Consider the following 22,678-nt stretch of genomic DNA (forward strand, 5'->3'; position numbering starts at 1 on the left):
TCAATCAGATGTCAAAAATCAGTACACAGACAATAGATGTCACTCAGATCTCACTCAGACCTCGATCAGAGCTGTGACAGGCGACCAGATATCAATCACAGTGCCACTGTCAGATGCCAACCAATGTAAACGGCAATTGGAATCTCAGGCAATCACAGATGATCAAATACCAATCACTAATCAATCAATCAGATGTCAAAAATCAGTGCACAGACAATAGATCTCACTCAGACCTCGATCAGAGCTGTGACAGGCGACCAGATATCAATCACAGTGCAGCTGTCAGATGCCAACCAATGTATACAGCAATTGAAAACACAGGGCAATCACAGATGATCAATAATCACAACGCAATCAATCAATCAATCAGAAGTCAAAAAACTGTTCACAGGCAATAGATGTCACTCACATGCCACTCACATGTCACACAGACCTCGATCAGAGCTGTGACAGGCGACCAGATGACACTCAGACCTCAGTCAGACGCCTTGGCAGGGCCAGTGAGGGGGGCTGTGGGGGTGATCAGCGGCGATCGGGTGGGGGATCAAGCGTGGAAACGTGTGTGGCTTACTGAGCAGGGCTGCCGTCCTCTCTCCTGGTGGTCCGGGCGCGCTGTGACCAGGAGAGGAGGAGGCAGCCAGTATAATACACGTTGTTTACATAACAACGTGTATTATACGCTTTGCATTGGGCCGTTTGAAAGATCGCAGCCCGCCGGCGCTGCTAATTGGCCGGCGGGCTGATGACACAGGGGGGCCCCAAGTGATGCCGGGCGATGTGCGCGCGCATGCGCGCGCGATCGCCCGCATTTCTAATTGAAAGGACCTTCCGCCAATCGGCGTTAGGCGGTCCTGGGGCTGCCGCTGCGGCCACGCCTACTGGCGTGACGCGGGCGGCAGCTGGTTAAGAGAATATTGGGAGCAACACCACCACCATGAAATCCAAAGAACACACCAGACAGGTCAGGTATAAAGTTATTGAGAATTGTAAAGCAGGCTTAGGTTACAAAAAGAGTTCCAAAGCCTTGAACATCCCATGGAGCACTGTTCAAGCTATCATTCCTACCAAGACAAGCGATCAAACCTACCAAGACAAGGCCGTCCACCTAAACTCACAGCCGAACACAGAGTGCTGATCAGAAATGCAGTCAAGAGGCCCATGGTGACTCTGGACGAGCTACTGAGATCTACAGCTCAGGTGGGGGAATCTGTCCATAGGACAACTATTAGTCGTGCACTACACAAAGTTGGCCTTTATGGAAGAGTGGCAAGAAGAAAGCCATTGTTAACAGAAAAGTATAAGAAGTCCCGTTTGCAGTTTGCCACAATCGATGTGGGGGACACAGCAAACATGTGGAAGAAGGTACTCTGGTCAGATGAGACCAAAATTGAACTTTTTGGCCAAAATGCAAAACGCTATGTGTGGCGGAAAACTAACATTGCACATCACTCTGAACACACCATCCCCACTGACAAATATGGTGATGGCAGCATCATGCTCTGGGGGTGCTTCTCTTCAGAGGCGGCAGGAAAGTTGGTCTGAGTTGATGGGCAGATGGATGGAGCAAAATACAGAGCAATCTTGGAAGAAAACCTCTTGGAGTCTGCAAAAGACTTATCCTGCTGGAAGGTGAACCTCCGCCCCAGTCTCAACGACCCTAAACATAAACAAATGGAATGGTTTAAAACAAAACATATCCATGTGTTAGAATGGTCCAGTCAAAGTCCAGATCTAAATCCAATCGAGAATCTGTAGCAAGATCTGAAAACTGCTGTTCACAAACGATGTACATCTAATCTGAGCTGGAGCCGTTTTGTAAAGAATGGGCAAGGATTTCAGTCTCTAGATGTGCAAAGCTGGTAGACATACCCTAAAAGACTGGTGGTTCTACAAAGTATTGACTCAGGGGGCTGAATAATTATGCACACACCACTTTGCAGTTTTTGTTTTTTTTGTTTTGTTTTTTTAATGTTTGGAATCATGTACGATTTTCATTCCACTTCTCGTGTGTACACCATTTTGTATTGGTCTTTCACGTGGAATTCCAATAAAACTGATTCGTGTTTGTGGCAGTAATATGACAAAATGTGGAAAACTTCAAGGGGGCCGAACACGTTTGCAAACCACTGTATATAGCGCCAACATCTTCCAAAGCGCTGTACAGAATATATTGTTCTATCACTTAACTGTCCCTCAGAGGGGCTCACAATCTAATCCCTACTATAGTCATATCTATGTATGCATTGTGTAGTGTATGTACCGTAGTCTAGGGCCAATTTAGGGATTGACAATTAAATTATCTGTATGTTTTTGGGATGTGGGAGGAAACCGGAGTGCCTGGAAGAAACCCACACAGACACGGGGAGAACATACAAACACCTTGCAGATGTTGACCTGGCGGGGAGTCGAACCGGGGACCCAGCACTGCAGGGCGAAAGCGCTAACCACGACACCACCATGCTGCCCAAAGTAAATCACATAATGCCAGATCATACCCTGGAGTAGTAGTCCTAATAATAAAAGTTCACACACTTCTATGGGCAGAGTGCACAATCAAGATACATACGGAGGGAGATCCCTATTAAAGGCTTACAAACTAAAGGAAGGGGGTGGTGACATAATAGGAGGGGGGGCAGCATTGAGAGGTTCTTGGCCGAGGGTACAGAATAGTATCATCCCAACCCCACCTGTAGGTGGTTTAAGCCCTATTCTACTATGAAGTCATTATGAAAAGTGTGGAAAGGGAGAGATATTGGCTGATGATGCTAAAGATTATATTGGGTGTTAGCAACTTCCTTAATGCTTGTGCTTGCCTTTAGGTCTGTACCTTATAAAACTGCCAACAAATCACTGACAGCCAGCGTGGGGAAGACTGCACAACCCATATCAGACAGTAGACCAATATGAAAAAATACACAGTACTAAACCAAAATGCACATTAGATCTCTGATACAGCAGACGTGTGGAATGAAAGCCTCCTGGGGATGGTGCATAATAAGTGGGAGGCAGGGACTACAATCCTTGCACCAATCTTCCCTTCCACCAGTCTCCATATAGATTGCTGGACACATGCTCTCATCTGTTTCAAGGGATTACAGGAAACAGCAGACAATAGAACCTGATACTTTGATGACCAAACAAGGACATGACAAAGTAATTTATCAGGAGGCTATGTCCTTTTACAGGGAAAATGCCATTAAGGTTTATGCAGACGGACAGATGCTGATGACTCAGCAGGACACTGCATCTGTGGCTGACAAAAGAGAAAACAGAAGGCTTTTCATAGGCTTGGCAATATGAATAAAATACTCTATATTCTAGTGATGCAGTAACTGTGTAAAGGGATTCTAATCTCAAATTGACTTCTGCTTATTTTCATTTGTGCCAGCAGAATCTGCTACAATCACATTTTCTGATCTTTGTCTGTTTAGATAGTAGGACACTGATAAATGTAACAACCCTGAGTTGTTACAAGTAATACTGCCAACATAATGACCATATTTATGACTAAGTAGACCTCTGACCAAGTAGACATGAACAGATTGCTTTGTTAAAAAGAATCCTGTCATGTCAGAAAGATAGGGGGGCTAATAGTTTTTAAGATAGACAAGCAAGAAGATCAGTGCAACACATTAAAAATGACAGGCTGTGCAGGCCCTCACTCCACCAGCCGGATGATGTGCTCCCACCAATAGACTGTTCCCACCACAGAAGCATGCCTGGTTGCTAGGCACGTGTTCATGTCATACACAGAACTCAGTGCCACGTGGTCACCATATACTTTTACACTTTACAGTCAATCCATAGAGGCACAGCCATGTGAACCAGTGGTGTAGCTAAAGAGCTGCAAGCCCCGATGCAAGTTTTACAATGGGTGCGGGGGCGCGCACACAATTGTTACAGCGCACAAAAACCTGCTAATGGCAACTACAGTGTCAGAGGTGCAAGAAGGGGATGGGGAGCAGTTTCTTTAGAATTATCACTATTCAAAGTATCTAAATAATTATGGTCACAGGACCAATGGAGAGCTAATACTGTAGTTGAGGGAGGGCCCTTTGGGGCCCCCGATGCTGTCACTACCCTCTGCAACCCCTATTGCTATGCCCCTGATGTGAACCTACTAGCCTAGTCCTAAATGATAGGTCTGCATCTAGAGGACGTATCTAGAGAAAAGAAAAGTCTGAATCTAGAGGAGGACCCTGGGGTTTGTAAGTTTATCAAAAGTAAGCAGTGACATGTCTCTGTAAGCATATGATAAAGGAGCCTAAACTAACAGAAATATGGAAGTAGACATTACTGAATCCTTTTGAATATGCCTCTTAGCTGTGGTGCAGACCTTCTGCCTTTAATACCCAACGCCAAAACACAAGTGGTATTTTATAAGGAAATACAGAGCCAGTTTACATGTTCCTTTCAGGTCCAGTATCCTTGAGGTCGCATTCACAGAGGGATGCTATGGTCGCGCATTATACAAAGTCTTATAACGCAGCTTACCGCAATGCTAATCCTATCTGCCGTTCACAGTGCAACGTTACAAGTCGCGTTACAAAAATGTTGCGTTGTGGTAACTCACTGCTTGCAGTGCGTTACCTCTTAACGCAGACACGTTGCGACTAACGTTGCATTGAAACGCAACGTCCCACTGTGAATGTGACCTTAAAAAGAGTTCATTCACACCATGTAGGTTTGTGGATTTACATGTCTAAATATAAAAGCATGGCAACGCACTACCTGTAACTGTAATCAAACTGGAGCACTCATTTTTACAGTTATAACATATATAGTGCAATTTATGTGCTACTCATATGCACCATGTAAATGGGCCCCAGTACTTCAAACCTTCCTACAGCCACATGAATTTGCCCCAACTTGCATTACTGGGGAACCACATGCATTAGTCCCAGCTTCAAGAGAGAAACTCAAATGCAATACAATGAATCTAAATCAAGATGAATCATTCACTATAGATCTATTACACATGCATTTAATATCCTGCTTTGGCTATTCCTATTAAGAGCAGCCACAAAAATGTTCACATGGACTAGAAAGCAGAGTACTTCTGCTATTGACCAGCCATTTTTCATGGGGTATGGGTGGGGAGCAACTATGTGTAGATCAGACAAAGACTCCATTCTCCATGTAGAGCATACCAGAGACTTGCATATGGGAGAGAAAATAGATCAAGCCATGGATGTTTTCAGAAAGGAAGCAAAAAAAGTTACTACACTTTAGTCTGCCAAACCTATTACTGCATCATGTTTCAATCTAACACTGTTGTAGATATTAACCATGTTGAAACTTTGCATATTGGCTAGCACACAAACATTACACTACAACGCTTAATGCTCCCCAAACAATTATGCAATGCAAAACAAAAAATACCATTACTACAACCAGCTATGCTATTTACAGTAGATTGACTATTCAAAATACTTCTACAGGATTTCCAAACCATACACATAAACCTAGAAACCAAACAACTTACTGGCCAACAGATTATTAAATAAGGGCTAAGAGCAATAAAATATCGACTTACAGAGAGGCTAGACTAAATTACACAGCCATGGGCCCCAGTGCTATTTTTACAGTGGGAAGGGTGCTCATGCAAAAACTGTATATTTAAAATACAAATATGACTCAAACAGCGGTAATATTACTGTAATAACACCATCAAAAAGCAGCACAGTGGACTTTGTCACAATAATTTGTTTATGAAAAGCAGGAGGCCAGTTGCAATCGCCACCTTTTAAACCTCTATTCCTATACAGATAAATCCCAGAAATAAGTCATCACAATGCTCTGGCAGACAGTACAGGTGGCCATACATTAGCAATTTTTATGTAAGATCGGTCATTCGATCATTTTATCGAATCAAAAGAGAATAGTGTGTCCTGGGTGTGCTTGATTGATGAAAACTAGCAGTTATGTTGAATCGCCCAACTTTGGTAATAGAGCAGGATGGAAGATATTGGTTGATTGCACAGGAACCAGCTAGTGTTCACATGATTTATGCTGGGTACACGCAGATTTTCTGGCAGATTGATTTCCAACATGTTCGATTTGCTTTCCAATCGATTTCCAAGCATTTTCCGGAAACAGAAATCAACCACAAAATGCTCAAAAATCAAACATTGTTGGAAATAATCGATCTGACAGTAAATCGGCCAGGAAATCACATAGTGTGTACCCAGCATTAGATCGACAAAGAATAAATTTTTGGTTTCAGAGGCACTACATTGTTCAGATTGAATGTGAAGAATCCTATAGGATCTAGCTTGTAGTGTGTGGGCCACTAGTCAATCTATTTTCACTTCATCGATCAAGTTGATTGCTTAGTCGATCGCAGCAAAATCGCTAGATGTATGGCTACTTTAACACCACAAGTCTCACCTTGTCTTGTAGACACATTACGGCCATTGCCAGCAGTCAACACCACCTGGGGGCAACTCCTCTCCAACACGAACAACTCATCTCTGCCAACCTTGGAGTTCTTTCCAGCTTTCAGTGTACCGCTTGGACCAGAAGGGGTTAAGTAGCGGCCATCATTCGCCCTAAATGCAACTTTTCCAGCCGAAATGTCCAGCGTGAATTTGGTGTCGGGCTCGGGCTCCGTGCGCAGACTGCCATCCATGGCCAGGAGGCGGTTGTCCGGGGTCTGAATGAGATAACGGTTGTCTTGGAACAGGAGGGTGATGAGGGAGTCGAGACCCCATGGCACATCGCGCTCCACAGACAGCTCATCCCCGGTGGTCCCCAGCCGAGCGTATCTCTTGCGAGTGACACTGTAGATGGTCACCTGGGGGTGCATCGCTAAGTGTACCCCCCATTTCTCAGCAGGGGACACAGACGGCGAGAAGCAGCTGATTCTGTCTTCGGAGCCCCCCAGATAGCGTCCATACGCCTCGGACTGCAGCACCCAGCGTCCATCCCCTTGTGCGCTGACTAGGAAGCGGCATTCTGAGTCTGGCGTCTCTGCCTCCCCGAACACGCGACCATCCTTATCGGCAGACAGATAACGGCCTAAGTGGCTTCTCAGCAGCACAGCCTCTTCCCCCACCGGCTCCAGCGTCCACACTTGCTTCTTTTTCAGGCTGGAAGCTGACGCATTGATCTTAAAGCCGAACGACTCGGCGGTTAAATACTTATTATTGCAATTAACGAGCCCGAGCTGCAGAGGTCCAGAGCTGCTCATGATGCTGACTGCTTGGCTTGGAGGATGGATAGATGGATAAACCGTTATAAAGCACTAATGATACAGCTTTTTTGACTGGCCTTCTATTGGTTTCTGCTGCATTTAAAGACTTGATTACCTCACTACAGAGGCGGATACAAAAAATCTGGGGAAAAAGGAATGGATGAGGATGGACACAGAAAGGGGAGGCGGGTGAGGAAAGCGATGACTAGCCTGAGAGGAGGGGTCTTTAGTACAATGGCAATCAGATTGAATGAAAAAAGGAAAAATGCTACACGATGATGCGTACTGGGCGGAAATCTTCATTCAGAAATGTATCCATTTCCTAACGGATTTCGTATCGCCAACACTGTCTTTTATTTACTGTTATATAATCACCGTCTTGCCTTTCCCATTCATTTGGCTAGGATTCTGTGTGTAGAACCCCACCCCTTCATTGGTACTCAGAACTTGTCTGGCTCAATGTTGCTTTGTCTGAAGTTCTGTCTTGTGCTTGCAGTTATTTGGAAACATGATATATTCCTCATGTCAGCCTGCATGCCAGTCCATCTAAATTCTAGTGTTATGCCGTTTGAAATGCCCATGACAAAAAATACAGGTTCTTTCTATGTTTATGAGACTAGGGCAGTTTCTAGACTAAATAACTACCAGGGCAATTGTGTAAAAATCACCCCCAGCCGGCAGCCACCCACAGAGACTCAACCAAACTATTGCTACCCAGTAGCAGAGGTGCCCTCAGTATTAGTCAGCTTCCTGTGTAGGTGGCCAAAGGTACCCCCTGCAGTTGGTAGTCACCAGAGGCACCCTCAGTATTAGGTGTGCCCCCACCCCCCTGATTATAAGTAGCCAGATATGGCCCCAATATAGGTAGCTGCCCCTCTTCCCCCAGTATAGATAGATGTGACAAACAGTATAGGTATCCAGAAAAGCCCATGGTATTAAATAGCCAGAATGAACCTCCCCATTATAGGGGCACCCTCATCATGCAAAGCGGCAAGTGAAGGGTTGATTTACTAACTTCTCTAGGAACCAGCAATAGAGACACATAACCCATTTTCCTCCTAGGCAATTCATTTCTATGATTCCAGCAACATATGACATCATGTGACGACAGGCGCAACTGGAGCCACGGAAACCAGAATGCATAGGAGGAAGTTGCCTATGATGGGCATGTGTCCGTAGCTCGATCCTAGAGAGGTTAGTTACCTCACCCCTGTGCACTCTGCATGAGCCCACTTCTGCCACTTCACCCTGGCCAGTGACCTTCTGTGTCAGTCCCTAAAATCAGGCCTGCTTCCACATTGAAGTTCAAAATACTCTGAACAGTTGAGACATACCAATTACCAGTATCAAAATTTTGTGTAGGTCCCTGTTGTGCCACCAATACAGCTCTGCCCCAGAGGCATGAATTTTCAAAAGACCTCTGAAGATGGCCTCTGGTATCTGGCACCAGAACAAAAGCAGAAGACCTGTAAGTTGTGGACAGGGGCCTCCATAAATTATTACAGTAAATCTGGGACATACTTAGGGGAAAGATGTGGATATTTACCTCGGGAGAGGGAAGCCTCTGGATCCTACAAAGGCTTCCCCCGTCCCTCTCCGATATAGCGCTGGGACCCCCAAAATTCCATGGAGCTCACCCTCACTGTGCAGGCGCAGATGGCTTGTGCATGCGCATTACAACAGAGCCACCCCTCAGGATTGGTGGAAAAAGCCAAGCCACTTTGGGGCTCTGTGCTAGTGCAAAGGCACAAGCTGCCTGTGCCTGCGCAGTGCAGGTGAGCTCCATCAACAAGCCCTTGTCAATGGGCTTGCAGGGGTCTCAGCGCTGAAATTGTGAGGAGGTGGGTGACAGGAGAAGCCTCTGGGAGATCCAGAGACTTCCCTCTCCCTAGATAAATACCCAAATTGTGACTTTTTTCCCTCCAGGGTCACTTCCACAAGTGGAAGAAAATTCACCATCACTATTACTGGTTAGGCCAATATGTGAGAGGTGAGCTTTGTGCTGAATAGGGTGGATTATGCAACTCTCAACAATCAGATCAAAAGAATTAGCAGCACTTCCTGATTTAATTTATTCAAAACTTAGATTAGAGATACTAATCAAAGAGCTCACTCTTTATCAAGGTGAAATTCTCAGAGGCATAAATCTCTGTTCACAAACAGCTTCCGTTTCAAAGTAATGCTGGATACACACCATGCGTTTCCGCGTTCGATGCGTCCGTCGATACGCATCGATTCGATTATTTCCAACATGTCCGATTCAAGCTTCGATGGATCGTTAGGTCGATTTGCCATACTTTACATGGCAATCGACCTAAAAATCATCGAAATGCGTTCGGAAATGCTCGGAAATAATCGTATCGACGGACGCATTCGACGCGGAAACGCATGGTGTGTATCCAGCATTAGATGATGGTAGAGTCAAGACTGCTCCAGACACTCATTACACGGTGATGTCAAAGGAAGGGGAGTGGAGCTATGAAGATGGCGGGTAGGCAGTTGTGAACATATGGGTCTTTAAGGTCTGTTTAATGAGTTGAAGGTGGTGGGAGGGGTTCTATAGAGTAGGGGATACTCTGGAGAAGTCCTGGAGCCTCACAAGTGATGCAAGGGGTGGACATCCATAGGGTGTTGGAGTTGCGCAGAGAGTGGGTTGGGGAGTATTTCTGGACCAGATCCGAGATTTAGGAAGGGGAGGTATTGTGGATGGGTTTGTACACCAGATTAGAACAGTTTAAATCTAATTCTGAGGGGGGCAGGGCTTTATTATTTGCTTTAATAGAGTGTTACTAACTGCTGGGGTCTAGTGGAAAGATGAACAAACACCAATAAAAATTCCTACTTTATTAAAGTGGACCCAAATTAAAAATACAAGATTTCAGAAATAAAATCTATTTTCTAAATTCTAATAATAAATAGCAGCCTTTTTTCAGCTGCACGATGACAAATATAAAATATTTTACATTTATTGGAGGAACCCCTCCCTTCCTTCCATATTGGCGGGACAGAATCCAGCAAACTGGTGAAGTAGATGGTGTCCAGCAAAGGAGGAATTGCTAATGGTTGCCCCCAGTATAATCCTTGTTATGAAAAGAGAAGGGTGAAAAGCATGCACTGAAATGCTCATAGGCTTGAAGGAGTGTTTATTTATCTTTGTATGTGTCAGATCAGTGCAACTAAATATTTTGAATTAAAAAAATGTTTGGTTTGGGTCCGCTTTAAATGCAAAGTAAACCAAACAAAAATAACAATAACAACATTTCTAAAGCGCTTTTCTCCCATAGGACTCAAAGTGCTTAGGCTCTCTCAGATTCAGTAATTGGTAGTAGGATGAAGTATTAACACAACAAAAATTATATTTCTGCAAATGCCAAACTGAACAGGTGGGTTTTTAATCTGGATATAAACACGTCCAGAGATGGAGCTGTCCTGATCTGCTGAGGTAAGGAGTTCCATAATGTAGGGGCGGCATGACAGAAGGCTCTGGGACCAAAAGTTTCCAGGTGGACTCTGGGTATGACTAGATTATTAGAACCTGTGGATCTGAGATTGCAGGGAGTGCTATGCAGCTGCAACATTTCTTTGATACCCAGATTATGTAGCGACTTAAATGTCAGTAGGCCGATCTTGAATAGGACCCTCCATTTTTCACAAGAAGGTTGAGGGTGAGTATATGCACCCTATGGAAAGAAACACAGAGACAACTGGAGCCCAGATGGTGCAGTATGTCACAGAGATTGATGAATAAATTAAATGGTGTTGAAATAATACCCACAAAGGCGGGTTGCAGAAGGGCAACCGACCACTGCAGGCAGGTGGAGATGCACAAACCCAACTCCACTCAGGGTAGCAGGAGACCTGGCGAAGGTCGCTGTCTTAAAAAAAAGTCTTACACACTGGCAAACTAGGTGTAAGGATTCCTCCTGTGGTGTGTTCTGTCCATTGCGGTGGAGCCACAAACGGACAGTTCCAGCTTGTCAGCCTGCATTCGGTTGTGCATTCGCAATGAGTCACATTGTCATTTGCAATTGCTCTGCAGCAGGGGTGAGCCTGGGGTGCCTGGCACCTGGGTGCAAGATTTTCTCTGGCGCCTATGGGAGTGGTTAAATTAACCGCGCCCAACCACATAACCACACCCATGTCCTGCCTAATCACACCCACACCTTCCACCTCTTTACGCATGCATGTGATACCCCATTCCTACCCCTCTTCCATGGTCTTGCTCCTGGCTGGCTTTGGCTGCCTGCGAGTCTGCCAGTCTCTGGACTGACTCAGGCTGAGAGGCTCTGCGAGTGCGACGCAGTCACACACTGCGTATTTATGGCTGCCTGCGGTCACCCTACTCTCCCTCGCTGACGTCGGCTCCTCCCCCCTGCCAAGCCCAAGGTGGGCTGCCTGTATCTTTCCCGTTGCGCCACGCAGCCTGCCAGTGTTACCACCCTTTCACGTTATTTTTTACTGACAAATACCTAAAAATTTACTGACAATAAATTTTTACTGACAAAATTTTCCCAGTAAATGCACATAACAAGAGACGGCTTTTCACCAGTAAATGCACATAACAAGAGACGGCTTTTCACCAGTAAATGCACATAACAAGAGACCGCTTTTCACCAGTAAATGCACATAACAAGAGACCGCTTTTCACCAGTAAATGCACATAACAAGAGACAGCTTTTCACCAGTAAATGCACATAACAAGAGACAGCTTTTCACCAGCAAATGCACATAACAAGAGACAGCTTTTCACCAGCAAATGCACATAATAAGACAGCTTTTCACCAGCAAATGCACATAAGAGACAGATTTTCACCAGTAAATGCACATAATGACAAACAGCCAGTGTCTCCAGAATATATAGCCAGGGATATATGTGCCCAGTATATGTAGGCAGGGGTATATGTCCCCAGTATATGTAGGCAGGTGTATATGTCCCCAGCATATGTAGGCAGGGGTATATGTCCAAGCATAGGTAGCCAGGGGGTATATGTGCCCAGCATAGGTAGCCAGGGGGTATATGTGCCCAGCATAGGTAGCCAGGGGGTATATGTGCCCAGTATAGGTAGCCAGGGGGTATATGTGCCCAGCATAGGTAGCCAGGGGGTATATGTGCCCAGCATAGGTAGCCAGGGGGTATATGTGCCCAGCATAGGTAGCCAGGGGGTATATGTGCCCAGCATAGGTAGCCAGGGGGTATATGTGCCCAGCATAGGTAGCCAGGGGGTATATGTGCCCAGCCTAGGTAGCCAGGGGGTATATGTGCCCAGTCTAGGTAGCCAGGGGGTATATGTGCCCAGTCTAGGTAGCCAGGGGGTATATGTGCCCAGTCTAGGTAGCCAGGGGGTATATGTGCCCAGTCTAGGTAGCCAGGGGGTATATGTGCCCAGCATAGGTAGCCAGGGGGTATATGTGCCCAGCATATGTAGCCAGGGGGTATATGTGCCCAGCATACAGTATGTAGCCAGGGGGTATATGTGCCCAGCATATGTAGCCAGGGGGTATATGTGCCCAGTCTAGGTAGCCAGGGGGTATATGTGCCCAGTCTAGGTAGCCAGGGGGTATATGTGCCCAGTCTAGGTAGCCAGGGGGTATATGTGCCCAGTCTAGGTAGCCAGGGGGTATATGTGCCCAGTCTAGGTAGCCAGGGGGTATATGTGCCCAGTCTAGGTAGCCAGGGGGTATATGTGCCCAGTCTAGGTAGCCAGGGGGTATATGTGCCTAGCATATGTAGCCAGGGGGTATATGTGCCCAGCATATGTAGCCAGGGGGTATATGTGTCCAGCATATGTAGCCAGGGGGTATATGTGCCCAGCATATGTAGCCAGGGGGTATATGTGCCCAGCATATGTAGCCAGGGGGTATATGTGCCCAGTCTAGGTAGCCAGGGGAAATATGTGCCCAGTCTAGGTAGCCAGGGGGTATATGTGCCCAGTCTAGGTAGCCAGGGGGTATATTTGCCCAGTCTAGGTAGCCAGGGGGTATAGGGTCCCCGTTTAGGTAGTTAGTGACAGGAGCGCTCCCCTCCCCTCTAGCCGCTGCCACTGCTCCCCCCTCACCTTGCCGCAGCTTCAGACCTCAATCAGCGGGCGACCCGACCAGTAAGAGGGCGCTGGACGCACCCGCTCTATATGCGGAAGTGATGTTACTTCCGCTTATCAGTGCGGCGTGCTAGGTCCTAGCGGCCGCCCGCCTGATCGAGGTCTGACGCGGCGGCGCCGGCGGCTGTAGAAAGCGATCGAGCTTCGGCCACAGGGGGAGAGCGGCGGCCAGAGTCAGGGGGAGAGCAGCGGCCGGGCGGCGCCTCTCAGAGGCAGGCACCTGGGTGCCTTGCACCCGCAGCACCCGCCCAGGCTCGCCCCTGCTCTGCAGTTCTGGGCAGCTCAGAATGCTGTCATCAGTCCACCAATGGCTTACTACAGCTGAACTGCAGCCAGATAGCCCTGGATTTCCTGCATGCATGTTGCATAGGACTGCATGCATTGGTACAGATAGTCTTTCAGCTAGCAAATGGTAACCAAGCCAGCTCAGGATTGAATGATTACCATTCAGCTGTGTGGAGATTTGCTAGCTTGCATCCATTGGCTGATGCCAGCATAAAAGTCTGCCTCCCCTTTAGACCTCGCCCGTCATAGTTTCAGCTCTGTCTAGGCTGTTACTGGGTCCTTTGATACTGTGAATATATTCCTTGTTACTTTCTACTTCAGTTATCTTGTGGAGCTACAATTATATATTTCCCACGGGGACATATATACGTACTCCTTCTAGTGCAGATAATTTGTATTGCCTAGTTAGTTCGCTGTATTGCTCCAGTCCAGATCTAGCTAGTCCCTTGCCAATATATACATATTCTAGTCAGTGTTTGTTATTTTCCTTGTATTCGTGTTACGGTGATATATCAGTGCCGCTGCTGATATATAGGTACTCGAACTGTTGATATCCTGTGTTCAGCTTGTCAGTTTTTAGCACGTTTCGGTAGGTTGCGCTTAGCGTGATCACCCGTGCTTAGCTAGCATAGTTCTGTCCTTGCGAGGTAGCCATTGCTGCAGTTGCTATTGGTTACCTCACTATTGTCTTTGTGAATGCTTGCTGTCACTGAGGCAGTGACTAGATTAGCAAGCATTTATTCTGTCAGCCTCTGTCCTCCTAGTCCTGTCCTTGCGAGGTAGCCATTGCTGTGGTTGCTATTGGTTACCTCACTCTTGTCTTTGTGAATGCTTGCTGTCACTGAGGCAGTGACTAGATTAGCAAGCATTCATTCTGTCAGCCTCTGTCCTCCTAGTCCTGTCCTTGCGAGGTAGCCATTGCTGCAGTTGCTATTGGCTACCTCACTCCAGTCTGTCTTGTATCTGTCTGAATGTTTGCTATCGCAAGAGCAGCACAACATCGCACTGCTCTGCCATTGCGTCTTATCAGAACCCCAGAGCTGCAGTTGCTCTGGGCAGCCTGTGTAGCCTCTTCCATTATCCAGCTCTTAGCTTTATTGTGCTGGGTGGTCAGAAAGTATGACCCCCCCAGCATTACACTAGGTAGTGTCAGAGACCACCAGTGGTCAGGTGTAAGAGCACCCCACGGATGGGGTGAGACACAGTAAAATAGAGTAAAGAGGCGCACAAGGTGAATAAAATACATTAAAAGCAACTCAAAAATAAATAAATGAGGTTGCTTACCTCAATGATGACACACCCACAACTATTTTATATGTAGCCAGTGAAGGGAGTGCAGGACTGGTGTTATGTGGCAGTGAGGGGGTTGGTTGGTTAACAGTCTGGCAGCAGTATTCTGTATCAGCTGTAGGCGATACAAGTTCTTTTTTGGAAGCCCAGTGTAGATAGCATTACTATAGTCCAGTCGGGATGTAATGAATAGAGATGGCCCGAATGGTTTGCCGGCGAACGGTTCCCGGCGAACTTCCGATGGTTCGCGATTGCGGAGAACCGCGAACTTTTCCGGAAGTTCGGTTCGCCCCCATAATGCACCATTAGGGTCAACTTTGACCCTCTACATCAAAGTCAGCAGGCACATTGTACCAATCAGGCTACACTCCCTCCTGGAGCCACTCCCACCCTTATAAAAGGCAGGCACTGCCGGCCATTATACTCACTCATGTGCCTGCAGTAAATAGAGAAGGGATAGCTGCTGCAGACTCTCTCATAGGGAAAGATTAGTTAGGCTCTTGAGGGCTTCTTAGCTTTCTCCTTGCTGATTCTTATTGCTAAAATAGCACCCCACAACAGCTCTTTTGAGAGCTAATCTTGTTCTATGTGTGTCCCACTGACACTTGTGTTGCATAGACTGCCTTGCTAATTCATACTGTGTGTGTGCCACTGCCAGCCATGCCCAGCACATTCAGTGACTACCTGTGTGTGTGACAGGCAGCTGCACATTGTAATACCCAGTACTGCATATACCTACCTTCCTGTTGTTCACAGTGCACCCACCTACCTACGTGAGCGCACGCAGTGTCACTGTGCCTGTCCGCTACCTGCCTGTGTGTGTGTGTGACAGGTGCACATTGTAATACCCAGTACTGCATATACCTACCTACCTGTTGTTCACAGTGCACCCACCTACTTATGTGAGCGCACGCAGTGTCATTGTGCCTGTCTGCTACCTGTCTGTGTGTGACAGGTGCACATTGTAATACCCATTACTGCATATACCTACCTACCTGTTGTTCACAGTGCACCCACCTATCTACGTGAGCGCACGCAGTGTCATTGTGCCTCTCCGCTACTTGTCTGGGTGTGACAGGTGCACATTGTAATACCCATTACTGCATATACCTACCTACCTGTTGTTCACAGTGCACCCACCTACCTACATGAGCGCACGCAGTGTCACTGTGCCTGTCCGCTACCTGTCTGTGTGTGTGTGACAGGTGCATATTGTAATACCCATTACTGCATATACCTACCTACCTACCTGTTGGTCACAGTGCACCCACCTACCTACGTGAGTTGAGCGCACGCAGTGTCACTGAGCCTGTCCGCTACCTGTCTGTGTGACAGGTGCACATTGTAATACCAATCACTGCATATACCTACCTGTTGTGTTCAGTGCACCCACCTCATCACTGCATATACCTACTTGTTGTGTTCAGTGCACCTACCTACCTACGTGAGCGCACGCAGTGTGATATACCACTCCGTGCATACCTGTTAACTGCACCTGTGTGACTGCACATTGTATTAGTCAAGTCAGTGCATACCTTTCACCTCATCCCCCCCCCCGATATGGATACAACGGACAGAACAGGCAGAGGTAGAGGCAGACCCAGAGGAAGGCCACCCGGCAGATCTGTGCGAGGTCGTGTTGATGTGATTTTGTGCGGTCCTCTACCAAAGTACGGTGCTCAGAAGAAGGCACGTCCCATCAACTCCCAAGATTGTCAGGACGTGATTGACTATTTAACACAGAACCCCTCATCTTCCACAGCCACCAGCGCTACTACAAGCACCACATCCGTTGCATTTGACACTTCGCAGGAGTTAATTGATGGGGAATTAACTGATTCACAGCAATTATTACACCCAGATGAAGGCGCTAAGCAAGTTACGCCACCTCATATGTCTGAGTTAGGCGGCGACACTATGGACGTAACGTGTGAAGATGATGAAGTACCTGCTGTTGGTGCAGTTTTGTGAGGTGTCTGAGGCAAGCGAAGCTGGGCAGGATGATTATGATGATGACGATGATACGGATCCCACGTATCTTCCTAATAGGGGAGATGAACAGGGGGACAGTTCAGAGGGGGAGTCAGAGAGGAGTAGGAGGAGACAAGTTGCTGAAAAAAGCAGGGGGAGCTCGTCGTCAGAAGCAGCTGGTGGCAGTGTCCAGCGACATGTATCGCCACCTATGGACAGCCAGCCAACATGCCCTTCAACGTCAGCTGCTGATGCCACCATAGTGCCATCACCCCAGGGGTGCTCATCAGTTTGGAAATTTTTTTATGTGTCAACCTCAGATTGGAGCAATGCCATCTGTTGTCTCTGCCTCCAAAAATTGAGCCGTGGAAAGGCCAACATTCACGTAGGGACAAGTGCCTTATGAAGGCACATGGAGAAAAGGCACAAACTGCAATGGGAAGAGCATCTGAGCAAAAGCAGCACACAAAAGAAAAGCCACCCTCCTTCTCCTCTTCCTCCTTCAGGTGCAGCATCTTCAGCCTTTTTCTCCCTTGCACCTTCACAGCCACCCTCCTCCACTCCGCCTCTGCCCTTGAGCGGTTCCTGCTCCTCTGCCCACAGCAGCCTGGTGTCCGTGAAGGAAATCTTTGAGCGGAAGAAGCTAATTTCTGCCAGTCACCCCCTTGCCTAGCATCTGAAAGCTGGCGTGGCGGAACTTAGCTCGCCAGCTGTTACCATACCAGCTGGTGGACTCTGAGGCCTTCCGTAAATTTGTGGCCATTGGGACACCGCAGTGGAAAATGCCAGGCCGCAATTATTTCTCTAAAAAGGTGATACCCAAACTGTACCGCTGGAGATCGGCAAAGTGGTGTGTGACAACGGCAGGAATCTCCTTTCCGCTTTAAATTTGGGAAAGATGACACATGTACCCTGCATGACACATGTGCTGAATCTAGTCATTCAAAGATTTGTGTCAAAATACCCAGACTTAGAGGACATCCTGAAGCAGGCCAGGAAGTTGTGTGGGCATTTCATGCGGTCTTACACGGCCATGGCACGATTTGCGGACATTCAGCGGAGAAACAAGTTGCCGGTGAGACGCTTGATATGTGATAGCCCGACTCACTGGAATTCAACCCTTGTCATGTTCTCTCGCCTGCTAGAACAGGAGAAAGCCGTCACCCAGTACCTCTACAATTTCAGTAGTAGGACACAATCTGGGGAGATGGGGAAGTTCTGGCCTCCGAACTGGACACTGATGCGAAATGCTTGCAGGCTCATGTGGCTGTTTGAGGAGGTGACCTAACTGGTGAGTCGCAGTGAAGGCACCATCAGTGATTTGATCCCGTACGCTTACTTCCTGGAGCGTGCTGTGCGTAGAGTGGTGGATCAAGCTGTGGAGGAGCGTGAAGAGGAACAGTTACGGCAGGAACAGATGTGGGAGCAATTTACATCAGAATCAGATGTTTCCTCAACACCTGCGGCAGCACAGAGGGGGGAGGAGGAGGAAGAGTCGTGTGGGGAAGAGGAGTCAGACTCAGATGATGAGGAAGGTGTTTCTTTGGAGGAGGAGGAGGTGGCGGCAGAAGAACAACTGCAGCAGGCGTCGCAGGGGGCTTGTGCTGCTCGACGTTCCCGTGGTATTGTTCGTGGCTGGGGGGAGGAGGAGGACTTACCTGACGTCACTGAGGAAGAGCAAGAGGAGAGGGAGAGTACGTCTGGATTCAGCTTTGTGCAGATGGCGTCTTTCATGCTGTCCAGCCTGTTGAGGGACCCCAGTATAAAAAAACTCAAGGAGAATGAGCTGTACTGGATGGCCACGCTACTAGACCCTCGGTATAGGCACAAAGTGGCGGACATGTTACCAACTCACCAGAAGGCAGAAAGGATGCAGCACATGCAGAATAAGCTGGCAACTATGCTTTACAATGCGTTTAAGGGTGATGTCACAGCACAACGCAATAAAGGTACCACTGCCAGTAATCCTTCTCCAATGTCCACGCAGGCAAGGACAGGATGCTCCAGCGATCTCATGGTAATGTCGGACATGCGGACATTCTTTAGTCCAACGCCTCGCCTTAGCGCTTCCGGATCCACCCTCCACCAATGCCTGGACCGGCAGGTAGCCGACTACCTGGCCTTAAGTGTGGATGTAGACACTGTGAGCAGCGATGAACCCTTGGACTACTGGGTGCGCAGGCTTGACCTGTGGCCAGAGCTGTCCCAATTTGCCACCCAACTTCTGTCTTGCCCTACCTCAAGCGTTCTGTCAAAAAGGATCTTCAGCACAGCTGGAGGCATTGTCAGTGAGAAGAGAAGTCGCCTAAGTCACAAAAGTGTTCAGTACCTCACCTTTATCAAAATGAATGAGGCATGTATCCCGGATGTCCACTGCCCGCCCGAAGCCATAGTCCGTCCCCACACACAGCATCTCTGCCAGCACGCCGTATGACTGGCTGCCTGCCCCAAGACTAAGCCGGTCTCCACATAGCACCTCTGCCCGCAGGTCGCTTGACTGCCTTCTCCGCCACCACCAACAGGATCCAGGACTCCAGGCGGACTCCTGAATTTTTAAGGCCGCTGCTAGCAGCGGCCACTATAATAATTTTTCTGGTGCGTGTACATGCCTGCCTAATTTTTCTGGCTGCACTGCGGTTGCAACAACAAAACAAAAGGCATGTACATGTGCCCATACCCCTTCGTGATCAGCACCTTGTCGCGGTGAAGGGGCTTGTGTATCACAATGACCGACGGCAATATGAGTGTCTCGGGGGGTGGCACACCAAAGATAATAAGGTCGTGGCTTCATTGTGGTCAGACCAAATTTGATCAGCTGGACAGTCACTGTTCTGTCATTCAGCTACCTCAGCCCGGCGACCATATGGGCTGAAAAGCCACCATCACCTGCACTCTCGTCATGGTGCGCACCAGTCCAGCACGGCCGTCACTACACAAACAGATATTTGCAGTCACTGCATACTTTTCACCGCATCTTTGACTGCACATTGTATTATACCTGGCAGTCAGTGCATACCTTTCACTTGAATGGATGGCAGACTTGCCCTCCATAACAGATTCTCATTAACCATTTCCCATCCTACATACAGTATATTCACGTCATTGTAAGTGGCTCTTGAAAGCCACATGACGTGAATATAAGTCAGTCCCCTTTAATGAGCACAGTACGCATTCTAGCACGCGTCTGGGCTCATTAACCCCCCCTCTCTCTAACTACACTAATTAAGGATGCCCTCCCAGGGGTTCGATCCTCCAACCCCCTGCCCGATCCCCTGTTATTTAGTATTCCCCCTCCTCCCCCCATGCTGCGATCCTTCCCCCATGCTGCGAGGATTAGCATGTAAACAACAAACCTCACCTCGTTCCAGCGCGACCAGTCTCCCCTCCGTGCATCTCCGCTGCCTGTGTCTTAATGCCGAACGGATCGGGTCCCGGCTTGATGACGTCATCAAGCCGGGACCCGATCCGTTTGGCATAATGACACAGGCAGCGGTGATGCACGGAGGGGAGGCTGATCGCGCTGGAACGAGGCAAGGTGAGCTGTTTACATGCCAATCCTCCATGCTGCTTGCTCGATCGCAGCATGGAGGTGAGGGGAGGGGGGCATAAAGGCTGGGGGCAATCTAAGGGGGAGAGGGGGTGGATCATTACGCACCTGGCCATCTATGGGGAGGGGGGCAAAGGGGCTCACCTGGCTATATATGGGGGGGGGGGGCAATGACAAAGGGACACATTGATTATCTATGGGGAGGGGGGGGGAGAATACATTGGCACACCTGGCGATCTATGGGGGGGTCAAGGGGGCACATATATATCTTTTATACTGGGGGAGGGGCTGATAAAAGGCACATCTGGCTATAGTGAGGGGATAAAGGGGGACACCTGGCTATCCATGGGGGGGGGGGGGGAAGGGGAAGAGGGTACATTTGATTACCTATTGGAGGAGAAGAACAAGGGGGCAAACCTGGCTATCAATGGGGGTAGGGGGACAAAGGGGCGAATCTGGCTAATAAAAGGTCACATCTGGGATTTTTATGGTGGAGGTGCTAATAAGGGGCACGTCGGGCAATCTATAATGGGGGGGAAGATAAAGGGGCACACCTGGCAATCTATGGGGGGGTGGAGGGGAATAAAGATGCACACCTGGTTATCTATGGGGGGTGGAGGGTAATAAAGGGGCACATCTTGCTAACTACGGGGGTGGGGGCTAATAAATGGACTTAGCAGTTTAGATATGTATGCCGTGAGGGTATATTACTGTTATTTTGGCGTATACGGCTTGTAATCGCTAGTAAAGTGCAAAGCAAAAAAATGGAAAAAATACACCTTTATTGACAAATATTATATTGTCGCCATACATTGTACTAGGAAGATAATTTAAATGTTGAAATAAACAGGACATATGGACTAATAAAATTTGTGGGCTTGATCTACAGTAATACTTTTTATTTTTAAACGGTAATGCCTGAAAACTGAGAAATAATGACTTTTTTCATTTGTTTTCTCCTTATTCCCTTTAAAATGCATTCAAAGTAAAATAATACTTAGCAAAAAGTACCACCTAGAAAAAGCCTAATTGGTGGCAAAAAAAACAAGGTATAGATCATTTATTTGTGATAAGTACTGCTAAAGTTATGGGCTAATGAATGGGAGACCTGTGAAATGTAGAAAATTGCTTGGGTTTTTTAGGGGGAAAACCCCAGGGTAGGGATCTGGTTAAAGGATTTAAAGTTGATTCATCTCATATACAGCAGGGCCTCGAAAGTCCTCCTGTATTGTTATGTTTGGTCACTACCTCGGGACGTGCATGCCATGCCTGCTGCCTTCTTTGGATGTGTGGTAGCCGTTCCTGCTCCTTTGCCCACAGCGTGCCTGCTGCCTTCCTTGGATGTGTGGTGGTGGTAGCCGTTTCTTAGGCTCCCACTCAGGACCGGAATCGACCCAGGATTCCCCGGCCATTACCCATGGTCACTCGCAATGGCAGACTTGCCCTCCATAAAAGATTCTTGTTGCAGGTACTGAACAGCAAGCAGAACAAGTATTTAAAAAAATAGATGTAAGCTTTAACAATGGTAGACAAAGAACCGTCGAAAGTTGATAAGGCAGTCAGACATTACCTGACATCACTGAGTGAGGAAGAGCAATCTCGCCAAGGTACGCACCAGTCCAGCACGGCCGTCACTACGCAAACAGCTGTTTGCGGTGCGTTACACAGTGAGTTTGGTGTGTCAGTGTGAAGTAGTACTCTAATTACACTCCCTGATTGATGTATATGTTACGGCCAGAACCCGAAGTGTGGCCACTTCTAGTTCTGGCCGGCCACTTCGGGTTCTGGCCGGCCAATGCGCGAAGTGGCCGCAGCGCTGCGGCCAATGTGAGAAATGTTTTGTTGACGCCGTCTCGCCGCGGCCAAATTGATGACAAACTTGCTTAATTTTAATGAAATGTAGCCGGCGGCAATGTCATAGATGAAGCCGCCGGCTTTCGCGCACTGCCTCTCCCCGATCCCCCCTCCCTCCTCTCCCCGCCTCCCATTACAATACGTAGCAGCCGGGCGGGGACATGCAGCCGGAGAGTCGTTCGTCGCGGCAGGGGAATGCAGAGCGGGTGCTGGCAGAAGCGATGTCTGCAGCCTCCCCCGCTCTGCTGCCCCTGCTGCGACGAACGACTCTCCGGCTGCATGTCCCCGCCCGGCTGCTACGTATTGTAATGGGAGGCGGCGAGAGGAGGGAGGGGGGATCGGGGAGAGGCAGTGCGCGAAAGCCGGCGGCTTCATCTATTCTATGACATTGCCGCCGGCTACATTTCATTAAATTAAGCAAGTTTGTCATCAATTTGG

At 48.0% G+C, this 22,678-nt stretch overlaps 1 protein-coding gene across 1 annotated transcript in view; it reads right to left on the reverse strand.

Moving 5' to 3' along the window:
- The window catches only part of FSCN1 (fascin actin-bundling protein 1), a 50,218-nt gene extending 42,862 nt beyond the window's left edge, over nucleotides 1–7,356 (reverse strand). The window contains exon 1 of the mRNA XM_068244831.1: nucleotides 6,391–7,356. Coding sequence (XP_068100932.1) covers nucleotides 6,391–7,192 — 802 coding nt within the window. The 5' untranslated portion in view covers nucleotides 7,193–7,356. The remainder of the gene's footprint in view (nucleotides 1–6,390) is intronic.
- Nucleotides 7,357–22,678: the final 15,322 nt, after the last annotated feature.

The sequence above is a fragment of the Hyperolius riggenbachi genome, chromosome 7, assembly GCF_040937935.1.
Source record: "Hyperolius riggenbachi isolate aHypRig1 chromosome 7, aHypRig1.pri, whole genome shotgun sequence".
Lineage (NCBI taxonomy): Eukaryota > Metazoa > Chordata > Amphibia > Anura > Hyperoliidae > Hyperolius > Hyperolius riggenbachi.